Source organism: Melanostigma gelatinosum, assembly GCF_949748355.1.
Source record: "Melanostigma gelatinosum genome assembly, chromosome: 9".
In the NCBI taxonomy this organism is placed as follows: Eukaryota; Metazoa; Chordata; class Actinopteri; order Perciformes; family Zoarcidae; genus Melanostigma; species Melanostigma gelatinosum.
In genome coordinates, this window is record NC_136642.1 from 18,949,974 (window position 1) to 18,965,888 (window position 15,915).

General features: G+C 43.6%; 2 protein-coding genes across 6 annotated transcripts in view; one reads left to right on the forward strand and one right to left on the reverse strand.

The window, feature by feature from the left end:
• Window positions 1–771: 771 nt before the first annotated feature.
• LOC306782102 (fucolectin-5-like) lies at window positions 772–2,635 on the reverse strand (the record flags this gene model as incomplete). Its single annotated transcript, XM_079275293.1, has 3 exons — window positions 772–943; window positions 1,165–1,447; window positions 2,617–2,635. The coding sequence occupies 3 exons, from the start codon at window positions 2,633–2,635 to the stop codon at window positions 772–774; spliced, it is 474 nt and encodes a 157-aa protein (XP_079131419.1).
• A 1,228-nt stretch (window positions 2,636–3,863) lies between these two features.
• LOC306781684 (aromatic-L-amino-acid decarboxylase-like) overlaps window positions 3,864–15,915 on the forward strand; it is a 41,058-nt gene continuing 29,006 nt past the window's right edge. For 2 of the 5 annotated variants that reach the window (XM_079274660.1, XM_079274656.1), the window contains exons 1-6: window positions 10,898–11,237; window positions 12,117–12,230; window positions 12,316–12,435; window positions 13,982–14,116; window positions 14,870–15,013; window positions 15,588–15,654. In XM_079274660.1, coding sequence (XP_079130786.1) covers window positions 11,004–11,237; window positions 12,117–12,230; window positions 12,316–12,435; window positions 13,982–14,116; window positions 14,870–15,013; window positions 15,588–15,654 — 814 coding nt within the window. In that variant the 5' untranslated portion in view covers window positions 10,898–11,003. Of the gene's footprint in view, window positions 4,742–5,682; window positions 5,750–6,805; window positions 6,852–7,053; window positions 7,141–10,897; window positions 11,238–12,116; window positions 12,231–12,315; window positions 12,436–13,981; window positions 14,117–14,869; window positions 15,014–15,587; window positions 15,655–15,915 lie in introns of those variants that run through there. The other 3 variants (XM_079274657.1, XM_079274658.1, XM_079274659.1) reach the window with 3 other exon arrangements.

Below are 15,915 nucleotides of genomic sequence, written 5' to 3' on the forward strand. Positions count from 1 at the left end.
ATGAGCAAGCACAACTGGCATTGAATGAACAGTCGTCTAATTTAAACAGAAGGAAGAAAAATACACATGATTTGTTGGCTTCAACAGAAAACTATTCATTCACCACTTGCAGGGTGTCGCCATGAGATGGCGCTACCTCCACAAAAACACATTCAGGCTATAGTGTTGTTATTTCTTCTACAAAGAGATGGTTACATAGGCCTCAGTGCTTTGGAAAGGCTTTCTTTAACTTGGCCAACACAAACCCAAGCCAAAAGCTTTACACAAGAAAAAGGCCCAACAAACAAACCTGTCGGCTTTGGGTCAGGTTGTTGATCACCAGCTGATAAATAGGCTAGAGGTGGGTTACTTGGACACAGCCAGCCAGGCTCCTCTGCCTATAGTCTTATGTTAATTAGCCAGCCGCTGATGGTAGTTTCATATTTCTAACAAAAATATGAGAGGGTCATCATGAATTGTCTTCTAACTCTTGGCAAAAAAGCAAATATGTTTATTTCCCAAAAATGTTGAACTATTTCTTTAATGTGCACAAACAATTATACTCAACAGTTAATGTTCAGCAAGTAAAGTTTAATTTCAGGTACTGTAAAAGCATTACAATGTCTTGCAGAAATTGGCCGAGCAATGCGCTTTCGTAATAGTTGTGCATAAGTAAAACATATCTTGTTGAAGGTAGAGAAGCAGAAACACGCATAGATTTTAGGATTATTTTTAAATGATTTCAGACTCATCATTAAAATAATAACAGACATATTCACTAGAATCCTCTGTTTACGTACAAGGGTCTTCCACCTCAGGGACTTTCACCCCAGTGACTTCCACCTCACACAGTGTCAGGTACTCTCGTCTTCCAGGAATCACAATGTTTACGTAACGGCCTTCCATCCCGCTACACTGAAAGGTTGTGGAGGCCCCAGCTGACATAGACGAGATGCCAGCACATCTGATGAAAAATAAAACAGAATTATGAGTAAAAGTACATCACAAGACAAAAAACTGCTTAGATCTCACCACTGGATCTATTATAGATACCGATGATGCTGTTGGCGTGAAACATATAGGTTTCTGTTAGGAAACCATGTACTTATCCAGTACACTGATTTCCTATAACTTACAAAAGCAATGTCAAATGTTCAAATATAATATAAAACAAAGTGGGGTTACTTGGGATTAGTGTTGCCATTGTCACCGAGGGAATTTCCAATGCGGATCTCGGCACCATTGATCCTTTGCTGGCAACAATCCTTTCTGTTGGTGATGGTGACGGTGTCGACTTTATATGTCTTCAGAAGGTCCAGTCTCCACCATGGTTTCACCTGATTTCGTGTATGGGTACAGGAGCTCTCGGAATACTTGCTAGCACGGTTTCCGTCAATGGCCCGAGAAGCGGGGCCATTAGGGCGGGTGGAGGACTGAGTCACTTTTCCAACTCTAGCAATATTAGGTCCTAGATAAAGTCACAAAAGTTATTATCAAAGATCGGGGAAGGCACAGAAATATTACATGTTTTGATCTGACCAAAGCCACCAAATAACAGGCAATCAGCATATTTGAGTGCACTTCTACTGTGACTGTCTGCTCAAAGTCATCTATTTCAGGGGTTCTTAACCTTTTTTACCTCGGGGCCCAACTTTTCAAGTACAAAGTGTCCCGGGGCCCACTCTGACTATATGCATCAAAAGTGTCAGACAACCTGTAGGTCATACAGAAACAGAGCAGTGGGCCTTTGGAGTCAGTAAAAATTTAAGATGTTTGTCCGCATAAAATAAAAAAGTATCTTTCAGTATAAATAACTGCCGGTGGCTGTATCTGTACAGGTAAAGGACAGTATAGGGCTGTAACTACACTATCAGTGAACAACTGCCTCAAATTTGAAGAAGATTGGACAAAGTATGACCATTCTACAGAGTTTGTTCCATGAAGAGATCCAGGCGGAGCTCTAAAAGGACATTTGGAGACCCAAATGGACACATGGTAACCACGTGATATTCTGACACACTAAAGGTGTTTCTCCCTTTATATTTTGATATTATATTATTTTCCTTTTATTTTTAGCCTTTGCAAATTGCAAAAACTATGTATATATGGTCGAAGACATGGTGTGTGAGTAGCGGACTTGCTGCGCTTAATGGCTGCGACACGAACGAGAATGAGAATAGCTCAGTTACGCAAACGTTGGTTGACGGCTTAAGGAAGAGGAGGATAAGGTTTGTACTATAAGTACTCGCGTTTTCTGAAGCCACTAGCTCCATGGTAACATCCGCTAGCACGTTGTCGGGTCTGTAATGTGTCTTTTTCCGTCGAAATGCTGCAAGATACGACTTGCAGCGGTTATGGCGACTTTGGACAGTGTGTGTGTGGGCTCCTTTTTGGAGAAACCATAATAAATGAAAGAAAATCGATGATTTCTTTGCAAAGATGAGGATTTTGGGCATGCTGGGATACCAAACACGGACATGTTTTGTGACGTATTTGCGCAAACAAGCCGTAGGAACGGAAGGGGAGGGGATCGAGGATGCCGGTGTTGAACAGGCAAAACCCTTGTTAAATAAATGAGATGATACAATGTGATGATCACAAAGACATTTATTATCATGTGTATGTAAACCTGCAAACCTGTATGTAAAGTCGCCATAACCGCTGCAAGTCGTATCTTGCAGCATTTCGACGGAAAAAGACACATTACAGACCCGACAACGTGCTAGCGGATGTTACCATGGAGCTAGTGGCTTCAGAAAACGCGAGTACTTATAGTACAAACCTTATCCTCCTCTTCCATAAGCCGTCAACCAACGTTTGCGTAACTGAGCTATTCTCATTCTCGTTCGTGTCGCAGCCATTAAGCGCAGCAAGTCCGCTACTCACACACCATGTCTTCGACCATATATACATAGTTTTTGCAATTTGCAAAGGCTAAAAATAAAAGGAAAATAATATAATATCAAAATATAAAGGGAGAAACACCTTTAGTGTGTCAGAATATCACGTGGTTACCATGTGTCCATTTGGGTCTCCAAATGTCCTTTTAGAGCTCCGCCTGGATCTCTTCATGGAACAAACTCTGTAGAATGGTCATACTTTGTCCAATCTTCTTCAAATTTGAGGCAGTTGTTCACTGATAGTGTAGTTACAGCCCTATACTGTCCTTTACCTGTACAGATACAGCCACCGGCAGTTATTTATACTGAAAGATACTTTTTTATTTTATGCGGACAAAAATCTTAAATTTTTACTGACTCCAAAGGCCCACTGCTCTGTTTCTGTATGACCTACAGGTTGTCTGACACTTTTGATGCATATAGTCAGAGTGGGCCCCGGGACACTTTGTACTTGAAAAGTTGGGCCCGAGGTAAAAAAGGTTAAGAACCCCTGCATTAGAGTGCAGAATGTGTTTTGAGACTGAGAATGTGTTTAGAGTTTTGCTGAAAAGTCTAAGTGAGATCTGCAAATTGTGTTTTACCATGTGAAACAGTTTAAGGTATTGACAACAGACTGCACAATTAGCTAAATGAGTTCAGGCAACTGAGAACTTTGTTCAGCCAATGGGTTTTAGTGTTTTAGCAATTGAGAAAAACTGTAACTTGGTTTTTCTGTATTTGGTTGGGTTTTCTGCCATTGCAGATTATTTCTATTTTTTAGAATGTGTTGTTCGTGTTTGATCGCATTGCCTGTATCCGATTGTATTTTCCATATTTACAGTGTGTTTTATTATGTTGCCAATGTGATGTGAACTTGATGAAGATGTTTTTTCTGAGCTGTTAGGGCCACACCTAACTGTAGTTTTAGTCTCATTGCCATATCCGCTTTAACTCTACTTTAACCATAGTGTAGTTACAATAACCCTAATCCTTTTCTGACACACCTTTGCAAGCACATATATATATATGAAAAACAAATAAGAAAACGTTGTATAACAGGATATGACGCCTGTAGTCAGGTGATCATTTTGTTCTGTAAGGGGAAATAATGAGACGGGCAACATGGGGAGTGTGCTGATCTGCTTGACCTCATGATAGACATGTTTTAAAAACACATAAACATTTCTGAGTTATACAATCTCAAAACAGTCGGTGTAAAGCCGACAGCTTTAACAGCATTCCAACAATTAGCTACTTCTACATCCAGAAATTATGCATGAAGAGTGAAGATTGTGGACACAGTGGCAAAATACAAATGTGTTTTTTCACATGCTTAACAGCATTCCAACAATGAGACCAAGTCTGGCACAAGACGTAAATGTATTCACCCTATTCAGTGCATCCACCCACCAATTCTCTGTCAGGTTCATGTTCAACTCACTTTCCCATTTGGTTTTGATTATAGAAGAGGTATCTATTGTAGTTATGATCTGGTTGTAAACTTTAGAGATCAGTCCCTTCTGAGTTGGTCATGGCACTCGTTTAGCAGTCCAGGAAACACACCGACCGCTTACATGCATTGTAAATCACATCACGTAATGCTACTTGTTGTGGAAGTGTATCGTATCGTTCTTTTCTATATAACTTGTATTGCTTAAACCTGTATATATGCAGACGAGGCCTACCAGACTAATTTAAAACCGAATGATAAATGATCTCATATTAAAGGTATTTTAGCATGTCTGGCTGTAGTGTCATCCTGATCTAACCACCTAACCCTCTTGTTACAGAAAGGCTAGGAACGTGGCCTTGGTGGGTGCATCGGCAGACAGAGGAGGACGACATCTGCGAGGGGGGGTTGAAGGGAGAGGAGACGAGATAATGTTCGTATACTGTTTTGTCTATTCATTGTGGTTATACCTCCGAACCATCTGTGGGGAAAGAGCTCTATCCATTCAGCTGAATTATTATTAGTGTCTGTTAAATAAATATGTTTTTGTATTTTAAGAGTTTTCTCATCTCGATTATTTCTCACCGGGAGGTTATTTTCCACCACACTACTCAGCCAATCAAATGTGTGTATTCCGACTCGAGTGAGATTTACACGCACGAGGAAAGACAACGAAAAGTCGGAGAATTATGTGAGTCAGAAGTTATTTCACATGGCTCTCTCCAAAAAGAGAAAAGTGGTCAGAGAGACCAGAGTCTTTAACTAAGAATGGACAGACTTTTATCGATTCATTCTTCAGACGAGCAGTTTAAAACCTTCCTCTTATTAGAAGATGAGAAAAATACAATACCGTGACTTTTTTGATTGACTTCACTTAACACCTGAATTAACTGAATTTAATGCTGAAGAGTCATTCAGTTAAATTCATTTTTCTAAAATTCAGTACTTTATTTTAGGAGTCACATTTTTTCAAATGCACATTTATTTATTAGATTATTTGTTATTTATATTTCATCCAGTTCAATTTGAAAACTGACAATAAATTCTTTATTTGATTTGACAGTCAGTTGTTGACAACATACAGATGTTAATACAACTGTTGGCTACTTTAATAATTATGGGACTAAATCAGAGTGCAAGTTAGACATTATTGTGATGTTCCGGACCTTTGCATGAGGAAGTTCTCGCTAACTGGACCTCGTTAACCTTTCATTGAATACCCCTGTCGTGGTGTGTTTTGTAACCTTGTTTGTTTTGTTTTTTGTTTGTTTGTTTGTTGCTGCTGTAATGGTGTTGTTCCACTCTGCTGAGCTTTGTTGTCTCTAAATCCACTACTGTGAGTGAAGTCGGCAAACTGTATTTTGTTCGTTAAAGGTCCAGTGCCGAACGTGAGTTCGCCAGTCAGGCTTCTGAGTTACAGTGCCTGTACTTTACTGCTGCGGTGAGGATTTGCCTTGTTTTGAGTGCTTTCTTCTTCTTTTCCTTCTTTTCAACTAACACACACACTCACACATATATACAGCGTTACAGTGCAGGTGTTGCTGACACCAGCGCAAACGGGCCTGATGGTCAATAGCAACAGAAAAATAAGCTATAAGTATGATGATAGGCTATTGGATTGTAATTTGAAGGGGGAGAAAACATACAAACCAGAACGCATACACATATGTAGCATGTTAGAGTTATAAATAACTTGTCCATGTGAGAAACAATAGTTACATTTTTTTTTTTTTTTTTAAAGCCAATAATGCCAAATTATTTGGGGGGGCTGAAGAACATTTTAGGGGAGCTTCAGCCCCCCTAAAATAGGCCTAACGACGCCCCTGATCGGCCCCCACCTTTGCTCATTCTGTATAAAGAAAGCTTGCTCACTTTTTTCAGGGTTCTTCCTCACTGAGATTGTACGCATTCCGTTGTGATGATTGAACCTTCTCTGCGCTGAGAATAACTACTTAAAAGACAACCTGGTTATTGGTATTATGTATTTCAGCATTAAAAGACTCACGCAAAGAGGGTATAGGAATTTTTTCCACCACACAGTAATCAGTAGAGTTGGCGTGTGTGGATGTGTGGCAATGTCTGACACAAACTAAACAAAACATCAGTCATGTCATCAACCGTGAACCACACCATGCTCAGGTGTGGTTCAGTGGTTCATTTGCTGACGATCAACATCCTGATGTACACATCCTGAAAGAAACAGCAAATGGGACACAGATCCGGAAGGGAGGGGTCGTAACGAAGTCCTTGATTTTTAAATTTTGAAAGCTGAAATTTACAAAAAAGACTAGAATAATCTGGCTTTACTGTTAGACATTTTAATTATGGTGTTATTTAGCCAGACTTCATAAAGCCAATGCAGAAATACTGTATATATTGGTGTTTCTAATTAGTATAACCAGCAAAATACAGTATATACAATATTTACTAATACTGGCATCATTTTTGCTCCAATAATATGCTTCTCTTTGATTGTTATTCATGTATCTTTTCCCAGGGTTGCCAAATTATTTGAATGCCATCTGTGTGCACATACGGCAAGTGTAAGATTAACACACCTTTATGTGACGTGTGTGTGTGTGTGTGTGTCGACGCACAGCTTCAGAAACTACTTGGGTCAATCAATTCTTGTATTGGCCACGAGTCTCGTTCCCATTGGCTGGCCAAGTGGGGGTTTGTGAGGTGGGTGTGTTTCATGACAAGATAAAAGGAGCAAATGCCTCTTGTCCAGCTTACACACACGAACACACTCACCACGTGCCTGTCTGTCTGTCCGTTTGTTGACGCTAAACAAGCGGAAAAGATCCACCATCTGAAGCTCTCACTTTAAATGTAAGTATGCACACACACACACACACGCACATGCATGCAAACATGTCTAATCCTATTTGAGATAAGGCTAAGGATAAGGGCTCTGCTTCTCCACAAGGGAAAGAGACATGCAGGGTTAAACACTTGTTGAATGAATGGCAAGGCACTGGCACAGAACAAGGGGCAATGCTCATGTGTTATGCCAGTCTATTGTAAAGGGATATGTTTAAAGCTTTTTGCTAATGATTGATTGTTGTAGGACTACAACTGGTTTATTATTCAATGCATGGCATGTTCCCGGTGTGCAGATAACAAACAGGCTCAAAAACGGTACTGAGTCTTTACCTTATTTATTAAGTTGTAGGTCGATGTGATCAAGGACACCTTGATGAGGCTTTTAATCAGGTTTATTAAACTGCCCTTTGGCAGACTGTATTATGCGAGAATGAGTTTATTACAATCTATACAAATAGACTTGTTTTATCTAAGCTATGATCAGACTGGTTTAATGTGTTGTTAATGTCAGGATCCAGGATCCCTGTCTGACCCGACACCGCCCATGGCCGCACCCTTAATTGTGCACAGCTGAGGACACTCAAGCCGATCACCTCCTGCAGCCTGACGCACCAGACTCAGGGCCCACTAATGAGTCTCATGTCACTACATAAGCTCTGGCCCTGCAGTCTGGGGTTGTCAGGTCGTACCGTCTTTCACCCGCTGAAACCCCGTGGCATCCTCTGCCTTCCTTGTGTTTGGAGGATTACACTCCGCCGCTCTGCCCTCCTTGTGGTCCACGGATTACACTCCGCCGCGTGTTAAACGAACTACACTCGCCGTCAAGCTGCCAGGCCTCCGGTGTCGAGCCACGGGACTCACACCGTCGATCTGCCACTCGGGTGTCGGACCACGGGCTCCACACCTGCACGCACAGCCTAAATAAAACCTGATAATATTCACTTCTGTCTCCTGTGGTCTTGCGTTTGGGTCCTATCTGTGAACTCCCGTGACAGAACGACCTGACCATAATGGACCCAGCAACCACAGGAGCAGCTACCCTGCGCAGCACTACCAGGCTGCTGGAGGAGATGAGCCGTTTCTGGCGCGGGCAGGAACTAGCCCGGACAGTCCAGTCTCCACCAGTTCCAGCACCCGCACTATTCCCGCCTGTCCTCGCTCTGCCGGTCTGGGAATCCCCAGTCCCGGCCGCCGCCGTCTCCGTACCGCGGCGACCTCCAGTCCCGGCCGTCGCCGTCTCCGTACCGCGGCGACCTCCAGTCCCGGCCGTCGCCGTCTCCGTACCGCGGCGACCTCCAGTCCCGGCCGTCGCCGTCTCCGTACCGCGGCGACCTCCAGTCCCGGCCGTCGCCGTCTCCGTACCGCGGCGACCTCCAGTCCCGGCCGCAGCCGTCTCCGTACCGCGGCGACCTCCAGTCCCGCCCGTTGTCGTCCCAGAGCAGCAGCGACCTCCAGTTCCTGCCGCTGCCGCCTCTACGCCAGTTCCTGCCGCTGCCGCCTCTGTGCCGCAGCCCGCTCCAGTTCCTGCCGCCTCAGCGCCGCAGCCCGCTCCAGTTCCTGCCGCCTCAGCACCGCAGTCCGCTCCAGTTCCTGCCGCCGCAGCGCCAGCTCCAGTTCCTGCCGCCGCAGCGCCAGCTCCAGTTCCTGCCGCCTCAGCGCCGCCGTCCGCTCCAGTTCCTGCCGCCGCAGCGCCAGCTCCAGTTCCTGCCGCCGCAGCGCCAGCTCCAGTTCCTGCCGCCGCAGCGCCAGCTCCAGTTCCTGCCGCCTCAGCGCCAGCTCCAGTTCCCGCCGCCTCAGCGCCGCAGCTATCCCCGGACCTGGCCGCCGCCGCCTCCGTGCCGCAGCCTCTCCCAGACCCGGCCGCCGTCCCAGAGGCGCAGCGACCTCTAGTGCCCGCTGCCGTCTCTGAGCAGCAGCGACCTCCAGTGCCCGCTGCCGTCGCGGAGCAGCAGAGACCTCCAGTACTTGCCACTGCTGCGCCAGCATCCTATTCTCCAGAGCCCTTCCGCCCGCCCGGCCGTCCGCCGGAGCACTCGTGTCCGGAGCCCTTCTGCCCTCCCGGCCGTCCGCCGGAGCACCGGTGGCCGACGCTCTTCGGCGGCCCCGTGGCCGGTCAGGTCCTGTCACCCCTCCTCCGGACCCCCTCCGCCCACCCTAGTCGGCCTTGTAGCTGTGGGGACATCCCTCCTCCGGACCCCCTCCGCCCGCCCTGTTTTGTGTCTTGTTTTACGTCTGGAATCCGTTCCTTAAGGGGGGGTACTGTCAGGATCCAGGATCCCTGTCTGACCCGACACCGCCCATGGCCGCACCCTTAATTGTGCACAGCTGAGGACACTCAAGCCGATCACCTCCTGCAGCCTGACGCACCAGACTCAGGGCCCACTAATGAGTCTCATGTCACTACATAAGCTCTGGCCCTGCAGTCTGGTGTTGTCAGGTCATACCGTCTTTCACCCGCTGAAACCCCGTGGCATCCTCTGCCTTCCTTGTGTTTGGAGGATTACACTCCGCCGCTCTGCCCTCCTTGTGGTCCACGGATTACACTCCGCCGCTCTACCCGCCGTGTGTTAAACGGACTACACTCGCCGTCAAGCTGCCAGGCCTCCGGTGTCGAGCCACGGGACTCACACCGTCGATCTGCCACTCGGGTGTCGGACCACGGGCTCCACACCTGCACGCACAGCCTAAATAAAACCTGATAATATTCACTTCTGTCTCCTGTGGTCTTGCGTTTGGGTCCTATCTGTGAACTCCCGTGACAGTTAAGAGGGTCAAGGGTTCTTGCATACATCTAAATTGTGCAAGCTTGTACAAAGTGTGTCAAGGAGCATGGCTTAGGCTTTGTGCGTGTCCGTGCTGCTTTTCTGTAAATGAAAACATTATAATAATCATTATTTTCTAAAAATAATTACAGCAAGCCATATTAATGTGACTAACTGATCAATATGTAACCAGCCATTTAAAATGTGTCCTAAGAGTGGAATTAGATCATACAAGACACTAAATAGTGTATCTAGATGAAACTGTTTTGAAAACAGCAACCTCTCAACTCTTTACTAGACTTTTAGTTCTTTCGTTGAACTTGTTGATAGTGTATGGTTTTCATGGGGTTCCAACAAATATGTGGTTTTCCACACACGTTGATATTGATATTGAAATTGATTGCAACTTTCAAAAACAGTATGTCCTTAGCCCTAATTACCTATGAATCAGTAATAATTGGGAATGATATTAACCCAATTAACTTGCCCATGATCCTTTGGCTCTTATTGAAGGCACAATTCACCCCAAAATCAAAACTACATGTTATCCTCATCTAGATTGTGTGTAAATTGGCCGGTTTTGGTACATGAAACTGCTTACAACAGGGCTATGGATCATGATTTCTAAAAGGAGACATCGCTGTTGAGTTTTTGTTTGTATTTTTGCCACTTTGAGCACCACAAGCCGAATGCCATATAGTACCAATACATTCAAGAGAAGGCAGACATCTCTACAGCCGATATCTCACACCAAACAACCTAGTTCGACGACTAGCACTACATGAAAATCTCTGTGTAATGTTTATTTTATTTTTTTAATTAAAAAATAATAATCATAATAAAGATACTTTGGAGTAATAAATACAGCTGAAACAGAACAAGAAAATGTCTGTGTTATGTGTATTTGGTACACATTACATTTAAACCTCCAACCATGGCGTGCTGAACTGAACTATCAAACAAGCAGGACGTCATCATAGAAGTGGTTAGTTATTCAACTCATTCCTACCAGTAAGATCAAAGGTTACGCTTTTGACTCTGTGATAAAATTAATTACAATCTCAAAGAAAAGTCACATCCAACCCGTTCTTTGACATCTCTTGAGAAATGATTTCTTCTGTGCTGTATTCCAGCGGTACCATGGATGCAGCAGAGTTTCGGCGCAGAGGGAAGGAGATGGTGGACTATGTGGCCGACTACCTGGAGAACATCGAACAGCGTCCGGCCTACCCAGATGTGGAACCGGGGTACCTTCGTTCCTTGATCCCCAGTGAGGCCCCACTGGAGCCTGAAAATTATGATGACATTATCAAAGATGTGGAGAGGGTCATAATGCCAGGGGTGAGGTTACACTTTTGTTGATGCACACATTGGCATTGTAGTTGCACAGATTCTTTTGTGTTTTCTCTGCAGTGTAATTCAGATTAGTCAGCCACTCAATTTGGAAAGTGATCCTGGTATTAAGAAGATCGCTTTCCTTTTGTGGAATCATGTCAATAAATTTAGAACTGTAATCAAGTAATCTGATGACAACAAGCTGCTTCAGTGTCTTCTCTTATCAGAAAAAATAGTGGCATCAGTGTTGGTGCGTTCTGTCCATATATTCAACTCACTCACATAACGCAAAGATGTTCCCAAATCCCATGATGCAAGCAGCTTTTTAACCCAGCAGCAGTTGCTTTTTGTGTATTTCATCGCATAGCTTAGACAAAATGAAATAGAATCATCAGACTAGTGATGCATTTAAGATTGTTAAAATTAAAGTTTTTGAATTGTGAATGTATGCTTTAGTAGTTATTTTGTAAGAACAGTCATACTATGAACATATTCATCTAAGGGATATTTTCCCCAATGCTGCATAACACATTTTATATACTCATGTATTTTAAAACAATTTGAGGAACTATTACAAAGGAGGTCAAGTGTTTCTGGCAACATGGTGGTTCACTGGTGAGTTAACAGCTTAATGCATTATAGTCGCACAATTGTTTTGGACTGCGGTCTGAGACAAGGACGGAGACGAGCGGAATCGAGTGCCATGGCTCGCAGTGTGTGTGTTTGAGAGAGAGACAGTGGTAAGCCACCTCTACCGAGAGTGAGGAGCGTTGTTCACGATGATAAAAACTGTAATATATGGCAACCACTTGCTCCCGACGACGATCTAATGTTGGTCTTGTTCTCAAATGAATTAAGTGTTTGCATGTTTTATCTTTTTTCCAGGTCACCCACTGGCACAGTCCAAACTTCTTTGCCTACTTTGCAGCTGCTAGCTCTTACCCTGCCATGCTGGCCGACATGCTATGTGGAGCCATTGGATGTATTGGATTCTCCTGGGTAACAAGCACTTTGCTGTGTCTCTGTATCTGACACTGTATTTATTACATGTAGCTCATATTTATATATGTGTATGTGTTTTCAGGCTGCCAGCCCAGCCTGTACAGAGTTGGAGACGGTGATGTTAGATTGGCTGGGGAAGATGCTGAAGCTGCCTGAGCATTTTATAGCCGGGACTGATGGCCACGGAGGAGGTGTCATCCAGGTACGTTTCTTTTGTGTGATTTTTATGCCACCCTGCACTAATGTTCTCTGGCAGTCAAAGGAGTAAAACCAACCCTGCCAACATTTGTACTCTTCTGTGGTTTCTTTTAACATGTGTTAAGTGAAAGGCTCACATTTTATAGGCTTTCAGGAACCATGACTCACAACTGATTGCCCCCTGAAAACACATTCATCAGCAATTTGTGTACTATTGAGTTGTCGTCTTTTCCTCTCACCGGTTCACACCGGCTGAAAATTGGCAGGAAATTGCCTTTTCAATATGTCATCCACAGGCAGACAGAGATGGCGGTGCTGGGATTGTTTCGTGTGGCAAAGGGCCAAGCATTAGTTTAGTGTTCCATTGACTGAAACGCAGCAGCAGAGGAGGCTATCTATATATAGGTGTATGCGTGTTTATGGGATGTTGGAGCATGAGAGTGCACTCTGATGACAGATCTTTTCATGCCTCTTTTATTGTGACCACCTGAGTGTGAGGGCGGGTGTGTGTGTGCGCGCAATCATCTGGCTCATTGTGTTTTTGTTTTGTCTTGCCACTCTCCTTTTTAAGTGCAGCTTACCGGCTCACTATGGCAACGAATGGGGCTGTTCTCGCTGCAGCCGGGCTAATGAGTGTTGTGACAGCACGTTGCAAGACTATTATCATGAACCTTACATCAAAAAGACCCTTCTAGTGACCTTAGATTTCCCTTTATAGCCATGTGTGAGTCATTAAGACTTAGGAGGCAAACAAGACAGTTTGCCTGTTATTAAAATAAATTAGAAATGACAAAAGCTTGCAGAGTTGACTAAAACATCAGAAAAAAAGAATATGATATTGTGTAATCATTCTACAGTTGCTACTGCATGAAAATGTGAAAGACACAAACTTGTAGTTTTAATGCATGCATCATCTTGAGCAGTGGCTCATCACCTCTTATTCTTAAGTGCAATTGCACAGCTTTTCTTTTCAGATAGGAACATTTGCAACAGGTTTCCAATGCTTATTGTGGTAAAAAGTCTGCTTAGTTACATTTGAAACAGAACTTAAATGAGCAAGGCTATCAGAACAGCGTCAATAAAGAAGACCCCTACATATTACTCCATGCCACAAAGTTCTTTTAATGAATACGTTTCAATCCTACTTGGATCTTTGTCATGTCAGAATGTTTAAAATGTGGAAACCACACCCATATTTATACATCGTGCTCACCAACAGGCAATCATATTAAGCCCCATAAGGGTCAAGGCAAGGACTTTCTTTGCATTCCCTCGCAATATGCATTCTCTTGCAATTATTTTTGCGTTCTTTCACAATAAATTGTGTTACTTTGCAATACTTTTCTTCTTCCATTCCTTCTCAGCCATATGTCTCGATCCGCTCCGCTGCTCCCAGTGTAACGGCACAATAATAAGATGCAACGACCCATATGTTGTGTCAAATTAGACCAAAAGTATGATTATGTAAATACAGGTAACATTTAAGTTTGGTTTAAAGTCACAACAGTGGAGCTGCAGTACTTTACAAGTTCCCTCTAATTATCCAACAGAGCACAGCCAGTGAGGCAACCCTGATGTCCTTACTCGCTGCCCGCTGTAAAGCAATCAGACGTGTTCAGGCCACCAACCCTGGAACATCAGAGGCTGAAATCATGTCCAAACTGGTGGCGTACTCCTCTGATCAAGTAAGCACAAAAATATATGTCCAATATCGCTTATGTCATGGTTAATGCAAACGCTAAGCTTACTCTGATTCCTATCATTTGACCCACGTTTCTGACTTTACTCAGAGGTTTTTAACACTTACTATTTGTAAATCATTTTGTTTACAAATGCATTTATCAAAGTTTTTCATGAAACCTTACTGTTTGCCAAGGTACCTCAGCCAGGTTTATATAAGTTTCACTTTACAGACTCTGCAAATATGTTGACTTCTGTAAATATTCTCAGTTGTCCATGTGAACTAAGATCATTAAAGGTTACTTCAGTAACATAGTTTTTCAGTGATTTAGTGAGACAGAGAGTCAGCCAGGCTGGAGCTAGCTCTGGTCGGGTTTAATACCGTGCTGATTCTGTGATTGGGTTAGGAAGTCGCCCGAGGGCCACACAGACCTTTATAGGGAGAGCAGTTTGTTGTGTTTCTACTGAAGAACACCATTCAAATCGAATCACCGGGTGCACATGTCTTATGTGTGTATTCCTTTCTGCTTAGTAATCTATTGAAGATGATCAGGGATATATCATTGAAGCTCTGATGTTGATTAGGTGCAGGCTTATCTGTTGAAAAAATGTCACCATATAAGATCATTCATTATCCATGAATAAGAAATAAACTGTTCAGGTTTATCTTCGAACTAAAAGCAGGAGGCGATTCACCCCTGTGATCAAACAACCTGCTTGCGTTGCATTTTTTACAAATGTTTCATATCTTTCCTCAGGCTCATTCCTCAGTGGAGCGTGCTTCTCTGATTGGAGGAACAATGATGAGGAAGGTTCCCACAGATAACGCCTATGCAGCCGGAGGGGGCATGCTCAAGAAGATGCTGGAGGAGGACAAAGCGGCTGGACTCATCCCTTTCTACGTAAGACAAGACAACAATCCGCATCCATCTAGCCAACTATCACAAAGACGGACACAAAAAGCAACTCCATCTCCAACATTACTTATCATTCATTTTCATATTGAGTTACATTCGTCAGTCATTGGATTCTTTTGGTACACATGGAAATATTACAACCACTTACACAACAGCTCACTCTAATACAATGATACAATGCGTGTGATGCTGCTGTGCACACCCCGAGGCTTCTGCTGAAGGATAACATTGTTTGTATTGAACCTAATGTATGTCTATCTGGTTAAGGTCAATAATCCCTGTCTCAGCTGGACCCACAGATCACTATCAGTGAACAATATTCGGCAGGCTGCAATGGTCCAGCACATTTGAATTATTTGTGTTTATCGAAAGTGACATTAGGATCTATACGTTTGAATAAACACATCATGTCTGTGCTTGTAAAGCAATATATCACAGTAGCTGCAATGACAAACATGTTAAGATCCAATCTTTCATTCTTGTGACATTGAAAATAGAAAATGGCAGGGATACAAATTCACATTAGGGTGTTAATGATTTGAATGTTGGTGTCTTTCAGTTCTGTGCGACCCTTGGCACCACGTCATCCTGTGCTTTTGATCACATTACCGAGCTGGGGCCCATATGTAAGTCAACTTTAGCATCAGCACACGCTTGATTTTTGTTTTACAACAGGAAAAGGAATGTCAAGCCCTATTGGCTGCATTAGCTTTACAACACACACTTTGATTTGAGAAAGGCCAGGATGCTTGGAAGGGAAAACCAAATCAAGAGGGTGTCAGAGTGTATGTAAGGATGTCCTGCAACCAAATATACTGCTTGAGGGTGTGTGATTGAGAAAGAAACGTACAAAAAAATAAAGTATTCAGTCAGCTTTCCAAATATTC